At 35.8% G+C, this 17570-nt stretch overlaps 1 protein-coding gene across 2 annotated transcripts; it reads left to right on the plus strand.

The window, feature by feature from the left end:
* The first annotated feature begins 2346 nt into the window (after positions 1 to 2346).
* On the plus strand, positions 2347 to 12509 carry LOC132065781 (exosome complex component RRP45A-like). Of its 2 annotated transcripts, XM_059459318.1 has the most exons (11): positions 2351 to 2592; positions 4547 to 4756; positions 5245 to 5340; positions 5439 to 5553; positions 7004 to 7081; positions 7195 to 7383; positions 7871 to 7963; positions 8349 to 8488; positions 8789 to 8847; positions 10324 to 10570; positions 12017 to 12509. In XM_059459318.1, the coding sequence occupies exons 1-10, from the start codon at positions 2456 to 2458 to the stop codon at positions 10539 to 10541; spliced, it is 1335 nt and encodes a 444-aa protein (XP_059315301.1). In that variant the 5' UTR covers positions 2351 to 2455; the 3' UTR covers positions 10542 to 10570; positions 12017 to 12509. The 2 variants fall into 2 exon arrangements, with proteins under 2 accessions (XP_059315302.1, XP_059315301.1); XM_059459319.1 differs by lacking the exons at positions 8789 to 8847; positions 12017 to 12509 and having other exon boundaries at positions 2347 to 2592; positions 10324 to 10494.
* Positions 12510 to 17570: the final 5061 nt, after the last annotated feature.

A 17570-nucleotide genomic window follows, 5' to 3' on the forward strand; every position in this document is an offset into this window, starting at 1 on the left:
ATTTTAGGCCGAACATCACCGCCCCTTGACTAGAGGTGGCAATTTGAGCCCATATTTAGAAAATTAGCCCATGGCTTTGGGAGTTATCATCATTTAAATTGGGTAAATATGGGTTTCAAGTCTCTCTTTAACATAAAATATGGACAAATATGAGTAAAATATGGGTATCCATATAAGAACACACTAGACCCAATAACAACTCATTTTGAAAATGAGAAATTTCTTTCTTACCTCCCACCCCAACCCTTACCCCACTCCCTTTCCTTTTTTTTTTTAATTTCATATACTTTATATTTCTTTTATAAAAAAGGAGAAATATTTTTCTTACCTCCCACTCTGATCCCTACCCCCACCCCCACCATAACCCCCCCCCCAAAAAAAAAATCAATTTCATATATTTTACCTTTATAAAATTTTATAAAAAATGGGAAAAAAAAATTCTTACCCCACCCCACAAATTTCAATTTCAAATATTTTACTTTTATAAAAAAATTATAAAAAAATGAAAAAATTTCTTACCCCCCCCCCACCCCTCTCCGACCCCCCCCCCCCCGCCCAAAAAAATCAATTTCAAATATTTTACTTTTATAAAAGTTTTATAAAAATGGAAAAAAAAAAAATTCACCCCCCACCCCACCCCACGACCCCCCCCCCCCCAAAAAAAATCAATTTCATATATTTTACTTTTATAAAAAAATTATAAAAAATGAAAAAAAAATCTTACCCCCACCCCCACCCCACACCCCTAAAATTTATATGAAAAAATTAATTTAACTTAACAAAAGCAAAAAATTATAAACATACACTTGAAATAATATTAAACTTGTATAATATGGGTTAGCCTGACAATTGATACCCATTTTTATCCATATTTACCCACATAAAATATGGGCGATTTGAAACCTAACCCAATTTTGTTCAAACCATTTTCAACCAAACCCACCCATTTATGACCCCTACCCCTTGTAGAGGCCATTTGTGAACTTAACTTGGGGCGCACTAAAGTTTTATATGGCTAATTCGCACGATTGCCCCTATTTTGGGGTGGTCATTTTTGCCTCTCAAATTGCTGGTCTTTAATTTTTTCCTTTCGCCTAAAAAAGTGACTGAAAATACCCTGAAGTTCTAGGTTCAGACCCCAGCTCAATAAAAAAAAAATATTCGTAGAACTTGGTTACGCCTTGAAGCATAACTTCTGCCTTAAGGCAGAAGGTGAAATCTTACCTTGTGAAATTATTATTTTGCCTGAATTGAGATTCAAATCCAGAATTTCGGATATTTTCAATCACTTTTCTAAGCAACGGACAAAAATGAAAGATCAGCGCCTTTGAACGGAATCCGCGAGTCCAACCCATACAAGTCAAACTTTAAAAAAAGGGAAAAGGACCTGATTTGCCCCTCTACTATTGAAAATAGTTCACATTAACCCCCCGTTATACTTTCGGCCCATTTTTGCTCCTACCATTACCTAAGTAGCAATATTTGCTCCCCCCCCCCCCGCCCGGTTTGGATGGCAATCCACCGTGGCGATTAAACTTCCACGTGGCCTGACATTTGGACGAGGTGGCTTGCTACCTCACCACCCTCTCTCCTCTTCATTTCTTTCTTCTACAAATAAACAAAACCACCTCCAACCACCATTGAAGCCACGCCCCACCACCATCTCCTCCAATAATTATATCTTCTTTTTCACTAACCTATCTCACCGGAATCACCATAACCGCCACTACTATCACTTTACCCGAATATTATCCATTTATTTAACTCCAACCCAAAAACCTCACAACCATTAAAATTCTTAAAACCCATTTGATAAATCTGAAGATACTTTTAGATAAAAAGTTTAAATCTTTCAATAACACAAAAGAATGTCTTTTAACTCTTGTAAGCATTAACATCATTGCTAATCTTTTTGCTAAATCTTTACGATAATGTGAAAGAATTAAGAAAAAGGGTTTCATCATTGTGTGAAAATACAACATTTGTGTATTGAATGCCTGAAAGTTTTGAAAATAAGAGGGTTATTTTGAATTAAAGGGTGGGAAGGTCGGAGGTAGAAGAAAGAAATGTATCACGTGGCATGCCACCTCATCCAAATGTCAAGCCACGTGAAAGTATAATTGCCACGGTGGACTGCCATCCAAACGGGGGACAAATATTGCTACTTAGGTAGCGGTAGGGGCAAATTTGTACCGAAAGTATAACGGGGGTAAATGTAGACTATTTGCAATAGTATTGGGGTAAATCCTGCCCTTTACCCTAAAAAAAAAAAGGCTGTAGTTAGCTGAAAGTGAAGTAGTAATGAGAACCCGAGCCGTTATCCATCATGTTGATTTGAAATCCGAACCGACCGGAGTCTAACGGCATTGCCGCAAAACCCTAAACCCTAAGCAGAACAAAAAAAACAATATACACATACATATTCTCTTTCTCTTTGGGTTGTAAACGAGAAAGAATGGAGCAAAGAATGGGGAATACATGGAGAATGACAGTAAATGAGAAGAAGTTTATAGAATCTGCCTTAGAATCTGAACTCAGAATAGATGGTAGGCGTCCCTTTGATTATCGAACCCTCAACATCAAGTTTGCTAGGTATCTAACAAACTACTCTTAACTCTTATCTCCTTTTTACCACTTGTCTTTTTACTCTTTTATAATTCAACTGAAACTGAAAAATTTGCGTATCTATTCAATGATTTATGGTTACTAAGGTACCCCCGAATAAAAAATACGGAAAATTACGCTCTATGTCTACTGGGAGAAAGTATTTACACCATGAGTTTGTTACCCCATAGTTGTGTATAAACACTTTTTATACAAGGTTGATACATTACGTATAATGCTTTCCCCAGGTATAGTGTTGTATAATATTGTAAATTGGGCTACCTGGCGTAATATTTTATGTTGGGTTGTATATTTTTTAAAAATATATGTATGCAGTGGCATAGACAGAAATTTTGGTTAGTAAATAATTTTTTTTTCTCCCGATGAATGGAGCAAAATTCCGATTACCGCAAATCATTCTTGATGAAATTCACTACCTAATATAGGTCAAAGAAGCTAAACTAGGAACCATAATACCGTAAAGAACCCATTTTTGTTACTACAACAACAATAACATACCCAGTGTAATCCCACAAGTGGGGTCTGGGGAGTGTAGGATGTGCGCAGACCTTACGTCTACCTTTGCGGGATAGGGAGGTTGTTTCCGATAGACCCTTAGCTCAACAACGCAATACCAACATGTTAAACGGAAAAAAAATATCGCCGAGATAAACATAACCAATAAAACAACAAGGTAACAAATAGAAACGAAGTAAAAGGTACTACACAAGTACTAAATATTAATAGTACAACACAATACAGTTGCTACAAACCTTAACCTTCGTATCTAGGGTCATGTCCTTAGGAATTTGAAGGTGAAAGTGCACATTTTTTTTACATGGGGTGAAAGTGCCCATTTTTGTTACATGGGTTGCTATGTTAATAAAGCCTACTGCTCTGTGGCGGCTCTCATTCTTCATTGTAGTTGGAATTTATTTGAATATAATCAATCTGACCTTTTTTTTTTTATTTTTTTTAACAGTGGCTATACCTGTTCTGTTCTATCTTTTAACTTTTTAGTATAGTCAATTATTTTCTTCTCTTTATAGTCATCTTAAGGCCTATGAAGTTTTTCTTATTTAAAGAACAAATACAGATAGATGAAACAAAAGTTAACTACAAACTAGTGTCTGCTCTTGTTTTTTCCCCCTTCAAATCACAAACCAATAATTGTGGGATGTGTTCTTTTGGTTGTAAACGATAATACTTGGGAATTTAGGAGGTAGGTTTTCAATAATAAATGGAGAACAATTAAAATATTTCATAATAACCGAATAGAAGAAGAGCACAAAAACTCTCTTTATTAAGAGGATTTGTTGTAGTTTGTCAATATTTACTGTAACCATCAAGCTACTGTAACCATTCTTTATCCGGGTAGGGAATCTCTGTCTTTGCGAAGCCTAGGCTGAGTTACTTTCCCACAATATACACGTATAAATTGCTTTTACACCATTTCTATCAATCCCAGATGGAATTTTAGATGGTTTCGGGACATGGTTTGGAAGTATAGAAATAGAAAATATACAGTGAATGTAGTTTTCGATTTGTTTGGTTGTTTCGACTTACACTTTTGAATAGAAGTTTAATTTTAGTGAAGAAGAATCTATTTGAGTATGTCTAATTTAGTTGTAGATCTTCTGTTATGGACTGCTTTTGAAACTTTCAACCTCTTCTCGTCATAACTTATGCTTGTTTTGAATAAATCTAAGTAAGCACATGGAGTAAAGTTCTTTTGCTTGTCCTTAATTTTTGCTTGCTGTATTTCTCAGTGTAACACTTCTAGTTTAACATTTATAGCACCACAAGTTTGCCATATTAAGATATAATGAGAAATTTTACGCTGTTTATATACATCTGTTACTGTTTCTTATGATATGTGACATATGCTTGTGCGATTCATATAAGACTTTGACTTATGAGTGTGAGAGTTCTTGATTTGCAGAGAAGATGGTTCATCAGAAGTTCAACTGGGGCAAACTCATGTTATGAGTTTTGTTACGTCGCAACTAGTGCAACCTTATCGAGATCGGCCAAATGAAGGAACCCTTTCAGTATTTACTGAATTTTCCCCAATGGCGGATCCTTCATTTGAGGTAGGTCGTCCTTCAGAGTCCGCTGTGGAGTTAGGTCGCATAATTGACAGAGGGTTAAGGTAACATTTCCTTTACTTTTCGCTTCAAGAAATATATGTCTCCCTTTGATAAGAGACTGTTATGCATCAAGAAATGTATTATAACCTGTATATTGTCTTTCTTCGAAATATTATAAGAGGTATATTGCAGAAAAAAGAGGTTTTACTATCCTCTGTGTGTGTGTTTTTGGGGTGGTATATTATTTTTCTTTTGTCTGGCGGTTGAGAAATGCTTATAATTTCTAAGCACCTGCTGATTCTTTTTTTTTTTTTTTTTTTTTTTGTAGTAATAGTGGTTTGCTTTTTTAGCTTTTGCAGTAGATCTGTTTGAATGTATCATGTATTATTCATTTGTCTGTAGAAAGCAGATAGCAAAGCAATCTTGTATGTAGTATTTAGTAATGCATCACTTGGTTTGTTTGCCCAGATAAATACATAATTTGAAAGAAAAAAAATTGTTGTCTTTGGTTAAGGCTTCTTTATGCTGATGTTTAAAAAGGGTAATGCAGGGAAAGCAGAGCTGTGGACACTGAATCACTCTGTGTTGTGGCTGGGAAGTGGGTTTGGTCAATTCGTATTGATCTCCATATTTTGGACAATGGAGGGTGAGTTGCAATGGTGCACATTTGGGTCCAGTTAAGTGCCCATCTACGTCTCCATCTGAAGTTATTGAACTAATTGTGTGATTCTCCTATAAGTGCAGTAATCTTGTTGATGCTGCCAATATTGCTGCTTTAGCTGCACTTTCGACATTTCGGAGGCCTGAATGTACACTTGGAGGAGATGACGGCCAGGAAGTGATAGTGCATCCGCCTGAGGTTTTCTTTCTTGCTTATTTCCCGTTAAATGGAGTTCAAACAAAAATTGTGTTTGCATTGCCAGTAGTATCTTTTTGGACAGAATCATCAGTTTAACCCATTTTCAGAAGAAAACTGTTTGGTCAAACAACTACTTTTGACTCCTGCATTTCCCCATATATTCTTCCTTTATTGGAAATATCCCTCGGAGCTTTCCTTTGTCATTGTTTAACACATCATTATGTTCGGTCGTAATATAATCATGGTGTCTTGATTATCCAAAATAAACAAACTATTGTGGTGTCTCCTGTGTTTTCTTTCCCTATTAGTTTCTCTTGAAATTTGGAAAACTTCACTTAGATAAGGTGAAAGTTATTTTGAGCTCTGCTGAATCTGTTTATATCTCAGAGGAGATTTTTATTTTCAGTAGAGTTAAAATATTTGATTTGGAGAGATATTATACTTGTTAGGTAGTAGCTGCTTATATTCTCGATTGTGTCTCCTCTGTTTGTCTTTGACTTAGACCCTGCTAACTTGGGAACTTCGAAAAAAAGAGGGGGAAAAGAAGGAGAATTCAGTATAAGCCTTGGGGCAACTGGTAAAGTTGTTGCCATGTGACCAGGAGGTCATGGGTTCAAGCCGTTCCTCTTGCAGAAACGCACGGTAAGGCTACGTACAATAGACCCTTGTGGTCCGGCCCTTCCGGGGACCCCCCTCATAGTGGGAGCTTAGTGCACCGGGCTGCCCTTTTTTATGATCTGTAATAAAAAACAGTCTTCTGTACCATCATAATAAGAGCACCTGGCTTGCCTGTTCACAATAAACTCAAATCGATGTCAAACATCTCATACCAGAAGACGTGGTCATAATCATAGCTATTCAAGGACAAATGAATATATTCGTTGCTTACTCTTTCTATTTGTGTTTTACTTGTTGTTTACATTTTGTTGCTTGCAGGCCCATTGGGTTAGCAGTCATCATGTTAGTGTCTATCTGGATTAATGCATGGACTTGTTACTCCATTTCAGCTTAATTGTTTATATCTTGATCAATATAAGAAAGTGTAATCTTATACCATCTATGTAAACTGTATATTTTTCTGGTGTATTAGCAACTTACATGCCACTGTGGGGTAATACATAAAACCATCCACTTTACTCAGAAATAGTATGAGCAGAGGAAGCTCCTAGATTGTATATATCTCTGCAGTTTGTAACATTTAAAAAAAGAACGGAAAAGGGTCAAAAATACCCTTGAACTATCGAAAATAGACCTTTTTTACCCTTCTTTAAGTTTTGGGATCAATTTTACCCCGCCGTCAAAAATACTCATGCCTCATCCAGAGTATTTCGCTGCTATCCATTATGTGCTTGTAATGGGAAATGCTCTTTTCCATTGCTATGACTGTGTTTGTAATGTTGGTTAAAAATGTTAAATGTTGACTTATTGAGTACTTCTTGAATTTTGGCAGGTGAGGGAGCCACTTCCCTTGACCATACACCATCTACCTATAGCAGTAACTTTTGCATTTATTGGAGATGAGAATATGGTATACAACTGTTAAAAAATTCCTCTTTTCATGTTTTATGCTGTTATAATTGGCAATTGTGTGGTCTTAAAAAATCTAATGCGAACTTCTTCTAACCTAACTGGTATTGGTAGGTTATAGATCCAACACATTATGAAGAAGCCGTTATGGGAGGGAGAATGTCCGTCACCCTGAATGCAAATGGTGATGTCTGTGCAATTCAAAAAGCTGGAGGACAGGGTGTCATGCAAAGTGTTGTCATGCAGTGTCTTCGCATAGCATCAGTAAAGGCCGGAGATATAACTAGCAAAATTAAAACCACCGTAAGTATTTGGTATCTCAGACTAAATTTCAAGTGCTGTTGGTACCGTTTTCTTCTTGCATTTTGTGCTGAAAGATGACTGATGTTTTAAATCAGCAGCCCCTTCCTTTTCGAAATTAGTCTTTATCTTGATTGCTGTTGTTGGTCATTCTTTCTTCTTTTCCCTTGCCACTAGTACTATCATGTCCCACTTCATTGCTCTAAACATCAAGAACTTACACTAAGATTGGAGAAAAATCTGTGTAATAATTTTCTATGTTTCGGTTTATTTGGAACTGCATAAAATGTGGATAGAATTTGGATGATAGCTCTGTGAACAAGAAGGCAATTCAATCCTGTTCCCTATGTGAGTGGCCAGAGTATGAATTTGGGTTACATGTTAGATGCTTTCTGTGAGTTCGGAATATAAGTTTGTGTTCGCCAACCTGTGCAAGTGGTTGTGGTTGGTATATTGACGCCCAATGGGTTTGATTGTACTCTTTTTGAAGGTTGAATCTTACAACACAGAGAGAGCTCTCAAAATGGTCAAGCGACATGCTCCTCCTAGTAAAGCCGTTGATGTCAATGAACCAAGTCAAAAGGTATGTGGATGCTGTTTCATAGGCCAAGTGTTTGTGTAGAGTCATTGTATTGACTGATTAGAGTCATTACGATAAGACACATTTAATAAGGGTAAGAAAAAATAGTTAAAATGGTTTATCTTTTGAAATCAACTTCGGTCTTAATAAAATCTAAAAAATGGTGGATATTGCTAGGAAAAGAAATCACATCTCCTATCAAATCTTAGATAAGTGTATTAGCCTCTGAATTGTTAGAAATTATATTTTTCATGACAGTGTTGAGCCTTACCTGAAGCAAACTTAATCTTCAGCATTAAGAATTTTGACTTAGATTTTTCAGTCAACTGAGTTTCAGTCTTAAGACTTCAGTGTTCAGTTTTCTTATTTCTTTCTCCTTGATAATAAGGCTAAGCAAATTTTGGAGGAGCAAAAATTGAAATCAGAAGAGTGCAGTGTTAGTCAGAGCGATGACATGGATGTTGAGCAGGGTAGAATCAACAAGAGAACTGATAAGACCCTGAGTTTCACAAGCGGGCCCTCCAGTTGGTAAACCTTTGTCCTGTCTTACTCTGATTTGCAATGCAATTTCACATGCTTATACTAGTTGCCAAAGTGCCCTGGACTGGTATCTTTGGGCCAAGAGGTTTATTGTTTTTGACATGCATATTGTACCACTCATGCAATTTCATCTTACTATAGAAACCAAAAGCTATTCTTTGAAAGAACTAACCCATTTAAGAGGATATGCATTTCTCCGACTTAAAGTGCATCCAGAAACTTATTTGGGCATGTTAATAGTTGATTTTGTTCTTAACTCACTGCAAACCATTCCTTCCTCCTACTTAGGGATCCATATTCAGAGGGTGTCAACACAGATGAATTGAAAGCTGCTCTTGCTTCTCGTGGTGAGTTTTATGATTTTATATTAAGTAGGAGCTTGGAGTTCTTGTGCATGGTTCTCTGACTTTAACATACTGCAAACGGGCTGAATGTGATCCAAATGAGCTTTTTATGAATAATGATAATCTGAACTGTATAGGTTTCAGAACAGTGAAGTTCATGTAGTGTTTGTAAGCATGGTTTATTATATGTATCTATATGTATATATGTATTTTGTGTGTGTATATATATTTGTTAATATAGTCAAAAACTTTGCTAATCTTATATCAGAGAGAGACTTCATTTTCTGTGCGATTGACAGCTTTACTTGTCAAAGTAAATATAGAAATTATACAAGGACTATCAAATTTGATCACTCCTACACAACCATCCTACCAAGTTAATTTGTTTTCTCCTAGGCAAGTAATACTATTCTATCATATCACTTGTCATACCAGCTATTCTCTCTGTTTCAATTTGTTTGCCTTACGTTCCTTTTTTGGAAACTTCTTAATTTCAACTTTCCACATGGCATTGTTTAAGACCGCAAGATTAAAGGGCATTTTGGTACATTCTACATATCTTTAATTTAAAACCACAACATTCAAAAGTCTTCTTTACTTTCTTAAACTCCATGCCAAGTCAAAACCAGACAAACAAATTGAAAGGGAGGGAGTATATATTTCTTTAAAGGGGATAATCTTATTAGCAGATTAATCAAAATTATTGCAGAACAAGAGGCAATTGCCTAATTTTATTGATCAAGTTGCCTACTTGATTTTCAAATAAACACTCCATATTCACAGTGAATACTGAGAGTGAGTTTGGGTCAAATCATGAATCACATTACCGCTTCATCTGACTAAAACCTTCTTCTAGATTATCTCTTCAGCTCCTTCTGCCCCTTCTGCCCCTTCTAGCTCTCTTACTGTTAGTTCTCCTCCATTGGGTGTTATACAATAAGGTTACCATATATTTCTCTGCTCTATTTTTTTTTTCTTGCTTCTTTATTTTCTTCTCTAAAATTCTTTGTTTTTGCTGTTGTTTCTTTCTCAGATCTGTTTCTACTGTTAGTATTTTCACCTCATTTGTCCCTGCATATTTCTTTCTTTCTTGGTTGTCTTTTGGAAATACAGAGATGTATGATTGAGACTTGAGAGGATGTGACTTTTTTAATCTATCTTGTAATTTGGTTCAAATAAAAGTAGGAGGTTATGTGTCTCTTTCTGACTATTTCTCTTCTAATCACCTAATTATTGCCTTGAATGTTATTATTTTGAAGGGTACATCTTTTCAATTCTTCGTCCCTGCACGGTTGAGCTGTAGATTTGTCATTTTATGTTTTGATCTTTGAACATGAAAGTGGTTAACACTAAGAAAGTAAGAAGCTTGTGAAAACCAGAAAGTTTGTGTGCTGAAGTTTGAACATTCTCACTTGAAACAATGATGGCAAGACTGGGGATAAGTTGACTTGATACATTGATTGATTATACATTATGCAGGTTCATCAGCAGTGCCTATGAAACTAGATAATTTAGGTGATAATACTAGAGATGAAACAAAATCAGATGAACCACTTTCAGATGTTAATCCAGTATCTTCATCGACTGACTCCGCTGGAAAAGAAATGGCAATAAACAGAGAGAAGACTTTACAAGATGCTGTTAAGCCTAAGAATAAACGGAAAAAGAAGAAATCGTCTAATATTGCTGCAGCTTAGAGAATGCATGTGTGATCTATCTTTTTGAGGTACGTGGTTGATTATGTTAATTCTGGTATGTAACCTATTCCAGCTTGTAAGTAGCATCGGTTCTTGGTAACTGCATTCTTCCTTCCTTCAGATTTGGGGAAGAGGTGCGTGGTTGCTTTAATCAGATGCCTTTTAAAAAAAAGTTCGATTTCTTTAAGCAATTATAGTTATCCTCTCCAGTGCAGTAGCACTGTTCGTCCTTTCTTATGTCTCATTGTGTAGTTGGACACCTTTAGGTTTGATGAGAAATGGAAGTTATGTCCTCAGGTTTGGAAGAGTATTATTTGCACTTTTTGTGTTATGAAAGGATTATCATTTCACTGGAAAACTGCGAGGAATTCTCAAATAGACTATATCTCCACATTTTTCCTTAATAAGCTGTTTTCACTTTTTTGAGTGTTTATCAAGCTTAAAGTCATTTTGTGCTTAAAAATAAGCTCAAAAAAATAATTGGACCCATTTTTAGTTTTTTTAAGCCAAAAAAAATAGTTGGACTACCCAACTTATTTTTTCAAAAAAAGCTATAACTTATCCTTTTTTTTTTTTTAGTTTAAAAAAAAAGGTAACTTTTTTCCATAAATGTTTGTTATTGTCCTTGCTTTGTGACTAGGTCATCTTTCACCCCTCCAAGGCTTCAACTTTAGCGTGTGCTACTATAATATTATTAAGATACTAATTTGAAATAATTTGTTGACATTCTTAAGTTGTTTTATATATTGCCCAAAAAGGAATTGATCAGTGTTCCTTTTTGCTAATTTTCAAGAATGTCTATACCAGGAGAGCAACCTCCATCTCTTCTGCATTTTTTTATGAAGCTCAAGTAAATTCAGGAGTATATGGTTTTATTAGCACTAATTGATAAACAGTGCACAAGTTTTAAAAAAACAAAATACCTTTTTATTTTGATACGAGTTTTATGTGGGAGTTCTGAATCAAGCCGGTTATATGTGGGTGTATCATTTGGTATAGCACCCAAGGTACTACAATACAATTAAGAGAATACAAGCACAAAAAGGAGCAAAAGGGCACAACCACATGAAACATGGAAAAGCTCTTCCAAAACAAACTTACCTGTCCATTTTGATGCTACCTATTGAGTTTTGGCCAAAGGATGAAACCTGCTCATTTCGATAAACTTGAAGGTTGTTTTTTGTTCACAGTGATATTTTAAGGATGTATTTTAAGTTATGATATGCTTCAGGGATGTTTTTGGCCAAAATCTCCTACCTATTTGAGTGAAATCGTTCCAATTCTTCATCTTGTCTGAATTTCTTTCGATGAACTAAGTGGAGTTTAAAGGTATCAGAAGTTTGAAACCAGTCAGTCTGTACAATGTAGTGCTTACTCATTACTCTGATACAGATCAAAGCTTCATGACGCTGCTAGTTATTTGGTTATACATCTGTTTTACGAAAATACGTACATCTAACTACTTTCATTTTCAGATTGAGATTACTCGGCCTGGTATTAGTAAATTCTGTGACTAATTGCACAGTAGGAGCAGCACATGAAGCTTCCTGACACGAGCAGCTAAATCATTGTCTTCAAATTGAAGAACATGAATTGACAGCATTGCCATCAATGTTCAGTGAGAATGAAGGATTAAAGAATGCTGCATTTGGTATTGGTCACCTAGCTCGAGTTCCAATCTCTTGATCCCGCACCAGAACTATTGGCATTCTTACTTTCTAAAATCTTGATTTGAACTTCTCATGGACTTGAACTCAGAGAAAGACAAAAAATGCTTTTTTCCTGAAAGTTTCCTCTGGCTTTTCTTGAGCTTTTGATGTGTTTGTTGTTTGTCCTTGTAGAGGATTTCTATTTATGGTTGTAGAGAAGACAATCACATTGCAGGCAAACTCTTCTGCTAGACTTGACTGACTAACTATTTATGTGACAGCCGTATTCTATTGGCCTAAACATATCAAGTTCAATGCTTGGAAGGTTTGTATTTACATTTATGTGACGTGGCACCATATGGCATGATTTTGTTGGTTTTGGACTAGGCGCACCATATCCCTTGATACATGGGTTAGGACAAAGTAACATTTAAATGGACTTAGAATATGAGAACAATGAAGTATTGTTCATTCTATTAAGAGTTTTACATGGATAACTTAATTTTAAGTTTTAATTACAAGAACCTATTTCTTTTTTAATCCGTGTCAAAATGAATGACCTCTTTCCTAATTTGGAAACAAATCCACTTTATGAAGTGATTTATAGTCACATAAATATTTAAGACTTATTTTAAATCACAAGTTTTAAAAGTCTTCACTCTTTTTTAAATGTCGTGCTCAGTTAAATGAGTTCACATAAATTGAAACGGAGGGAGTATAACATTTTATCAATTATAGTAAAATAATAGGAAAAGTAAAGAATTAGTCTCCAATCTTGCCCATTTAATTTTTAGTCTTCCCTATTCCCCCACCCCCAACCGCCTCCCTCCCTTCTTCTCACCAAACATACCTAAAGTTGTAAACTCCATTAAAAGCCTCGTCGACAGCCATTAAAAAATTTGAACCTTTGAACTCGAAAAACAGGTTTTCCGATTATTTTTTTTTAGGTTAAACAGTACGATTACAAATTGAACATTAGATGTTTTGATTAGCGTGGGCATTTGGTATTCGGTTTGGTATTTTTAAATTTCAGGTTCGGTAACTCGGTAATCGGTAATTGAAAGTAGATACCAAATACTGAACCGAAAAAGTTCGGTTCGGTAATTGGTAAATCAAATTTCGGTTCGGTATGGTATTCGGTAATACCGTATTAAAGTTGGATGACATAACTTGTAAACACATTCCAAATCTTTCGGTCAATATCTAATCTTAAAAAAAAAGTCAAATTCTTCAATTAATCAAATGCAGAACGTGTAGCATATAAGCCACAACTCGGATAGTACACAAAATTTGTTCAAATGCATAGTCCATAAGACTAGCATTTGACAGAAAAACTTATTTAGCTAGCCAACTCTTCAAATAACTATAAATCTTATACGTTTTTATAATAAAACTGCCAATAACAACGTTTATACTCCTTTTGAATGCTTCATCAATCTTGGTCGGTCTTCTTGAGGGACTGAAGAGCGAAGGTTGTGCAAAAGATGGCGTTGCCTCTTTGAGTCTTTGGGACTAAGGACGAACTTAAGGTTTTTTTAGTCTTTGGGCTGACTAATATTGTCTCTTGATAATGATATTTAATAGGCCTATTATTGTCATATAATTAGAATTTAGGGTGGCCTTTAAATAATTCGGTATTCGGGAAATACCAAACGGTGTTTATATCGCATACCGAACCCGAACCCGAACCCGAATTCCATAATTTCAAAATTTTACTCCCGAATACCGTACCAAATACCGAATTACCGAAATTCCCGGCTCGATTCAGTAATTCGGGTTTCGGTTATTTATGCCCAGCCCTAGTTTTGATTGTCGTACTCTAGACTCATCATCTTTGTGGGATGAAGGGGGGTAATCTTAATTAAGCTGCAGGAATAAATATTAAGTACAATTATTCAAATTAGTTAAAATTAAGGAAAAATTACTTGGCATAGCTACCTCTAAGAGGTAATTATTGATAATAATTATTTTTTAATTTATTTATATTTTGTAGCTACAGTGATTTTGTAAATTACCATTCATAGCTATATCAAAATACATTAGGTTTATGGCTTGTATTTCTCCCTCACTCCTCTCTTCTCCTTACCCTTCTCTCTCTCTCTCCACTCCTCTCTCCGGCCAAATACCTTTCCCTCTCTCCGGCCAAATGGCGACACCACCATTTGATTTGCAATAGTAAGCCCATACAAAGAGAAATACCCGAAATCTCAAAAGAGGGAGATAGGAATAACACTTGTGTCTCAATGGTTGGTACCATACACCAACAGTGAAGGGAAATTATGGCGACTAGATGCCTTCGTTGATGAAACCCAACAGTGAATGGAATCCATGAGATCGAATGTCTTTGTTGATGAAACCCGACAGTGAACGGAATCCATGGCAACCGGATGCCTTTGTTGATGAAACTTATCGGAAAACTCGAGTTCCAGATCGATTTGGTCATTATCTCCACCGTCATTGTTGTCCGGAATTCATGGCCAACTGATTGGATTTTCTCATATCTCAGTATATGTCTCAGATCTGAGTGTATTTTATGTTTTGTATTTTTTAGAACACGAAAGAAAAAGATAGCCATTACGCTTCTCAGATCTGACGATACCGGAATCCATGTCTTCTTCTCTTTGTTGTATCTTAGATCTGAGTGTATTTGAGTGTATTCGTTATGTGTTTGAATATAAATATAAGTTATATGTATTTGGTTGATTGTATTTTGGGGGCAAATTAAATGTATTTTACTGTATGTGTTGTTTGAATGATCCATATACATATGTTTGTATACAATTTTTTAGAGTAAATACAGTGTATTTGAAATTTTGCACCTGAAATTTTATTGAAATACATTCAAATACAATCGAATATATTCAACTTTGCAACCCCAGTGGCGACCTTACTGATCAGAGCTCGGATACATTCAAATATAACCAAAACAAAAGGATATATCAATATATAAATACAGTAAAATACACAGCCCGTCGTGTATTTAAATATACAATCATTTTGAATATACATGTATTCAAAGAATTCAGGATTGCATGTATTTAAATATAATCAAATACATGTGACATCAAATAAAGTTGAATCCAACTGAACAGTGTACTCAAATACACTCAAATACAGCGAATTTGCCATAAACTAGCTACGATTTGTAAATTGATAAAAGTAGCTACTAATTGTTAATAGCCCTTAAAAGGAAGTTATTCCCGTAAGTTGCCCTAAAATTAATATGTTTAAATTTTACCACTAAAATGTATCAGTCCTAAACTATTTCTAACTTATTGCAATTTTTATTTGTATAAACAGATATAATGTTACACTTCACTCTTGGTTGATTATTGGTCCAGCAAATTTTTCTAATCGTCTAGAGTGCAGTTTGCCAGTTGAAGATTGTAACATAAGTAATACAGTGCCCCATACAATGAAATGAAAGCAATTCAAAAGACAATAGATTCGCACAAAAATTCTAGGAACCACGTGTCAAAAGACATTAAATATTTCTTTCATGTGGGCTCCAATCCTAATAATATCATTTGTTGTTTTCTTTCAAAAATAAGATTTTTATAATCATTAGTCGTACGTATTTCTTTTAGATGGTTTCAATCACGATGTCAATGATTTTCAAAAAATTGACTTAACAGATCTTGTTCGTCCGAAAGAAAGATGGTTCTCTACGCATGTGCATTGACTACTGTCAGTTGAATAAAGTCACTATTAAGAACAAGTATCCTCTCCTCAGAATCGATGATTTATTTGACCAACTTTAGGGTGCTCAGTGTTATTCTAAAATTGACCTTAGATCAAGCTACCATCAGTTAAAAGTTAAGGAAGTTGATATTCAAGACCGCTTTCGTAACCTATTATGTTCATTTTGAATTTCTTGTCATGTCACTTGGGTTGACGAATGCACCAGCAGCTTTCATGGACCGTATGAAAAGGGTTTTCAAGCCCTATCTCAATCTATTCGTTATAGTTTTCATTGATGATATTCTGGTATATTCCCGTAGTGAGGCTGGTCATGTAGAACATCTCAGAATAGTGTTGCAGACTCTTAAGGATCGCAAACTTTTTGCAAAATTCTCAAAATGTGAGTTTTGGCTTAAGTCAGTGGCATTCTTAGGCCATGTGATTTCAGGTGAAGGTGTGAAAGTCGATTTTCAGAAAATAGACATTGTGAAGAATTGGCCCAAACCCACCTCAGCATCGGATATAAGAAGTTTCTTGGGTCTGGCAGGCTATTACAGACATTTTATAGAGGGGTTTTCCTCTATCTCAACTCCGTTGACTAAGTTGACTCAGAAAAAGGTCAAGTTTCAATGGTCAGATGTGTGTGAGCAGAGTTTTCAAGAATTGAAGAAGAGATTAACTTGGAGCTTTTGACACTACCAAAAGGAACTGAAGGGTTCGTAGTTTATTGTGATGCTTTGGGTGTTGGTCTCGAATGCGTCTTAATGCAGCATAGTAAGGTTGTTGCTTATGCATCTAGACAGCTTAAGACTCATGAAAATAATTATCCGACTTATGACTTAGAGTTGGCAGCCGTGGTTTTTGCACTTAAGATATGATGTCACTACTTATATGAAGTACATGTGGATATTTTCACCGATCATAAAATCCTGCAGTATATTATTAAGCAAAGGGAGTTGAATCTTAGGCAGAGAAGATAGCTCGAACTGCTTAAGAACTATGATGTGGATATTCTCTATCATCCAGGGAAAGCGAATGTTGTAGCCGATGCTCTTAGTCGGCGTTCCATGGGAAGTTTAGCCCACGTTGAGGCAGATAATGGAACTATGACGAAAAAAGTTCACCGTTTGGCCAGTCTTGGAGTTCGACTTTTGGACTCCGAGGATAGTAGGGTTGTTTTTCAGAACAGAGCTCATTCCTCCTTAGTGGTTGAAGTAAAATAGAAGCAGTTTAGCGATCCCTACTTGTTACAGCTGAAAGAGGGGATCCACAAGCATAAGACAACGACTTTTGACCGAGGGGGAGATGATGGTACCTTGAGGTACCGAGGCAGATTATGTGTTCCAGATGTAGATAGGCTCAGAGAGCGAATCATGTCAGAAGCTCACAATTCCAGGTAGTCCATTCATCCAAGTTCCACTAAGATGTATCACGATCTTAAGGAGATTTATTTGTGGAACGATATGAAGAAGAATGTAGCAGATTTCGTGGCTAAATGTCCAAATTGCTAGCAGGTGAAAGCCGAACACCAGAGGCCTAGTGGGTTGGCTCAGAATATTGATATCCCTATTTGGAAATGGGAGTGATAAATATGGACTTCATAACGGGTCTACCTCATTCATCCGGTAGACATGACTCTATTTGGGTGATTGTGGACTAACTTACTAAGTCAGTGCACTTTTTTCCGGTCTAGACCACA

The sequence above is a fragment of the Lycium ferocissimum genome, chromosome 7 (assembly GCF_029784015.1).
Source record: "Lycium ferocissimum isolate CSIRO_LF1 chromosome 7, AGI_CSIRO_Lferr_CH_V1, whole genome shotgun sequence".
In the NCBI taxonomy this organism is placed as follows: domain Eukaryota; kingdom Viridiplantae; phylum Streptophyta; class Magnoliopsida; order Solanales; family Solanaceae; genus Lycium; species Lycium ferocissimum.

Coding starts and splice junctions, on each gene's coding strand:
- LOC132065781 (XM_059459318.1), top strand. CDS start 2,456: ATGGAGCAAAGAATGGGGAATACATGGAGAATGACAGTAAATGAGAAG. Junction 2,593..4,546: donor CTCAACATCAAGTTTGCTAG/GTATCTAACAAA, acceptor CTTGATTTGCAG/AGAAGATGGTTCATCAGAAG. Junction 5,341..5,438: donor CATATTTTGGACAATGGAGG/GTGAGTTGCAAT, acceptor CTATAAGTGCAG/TAATCTTGTTGATGCTGCCA.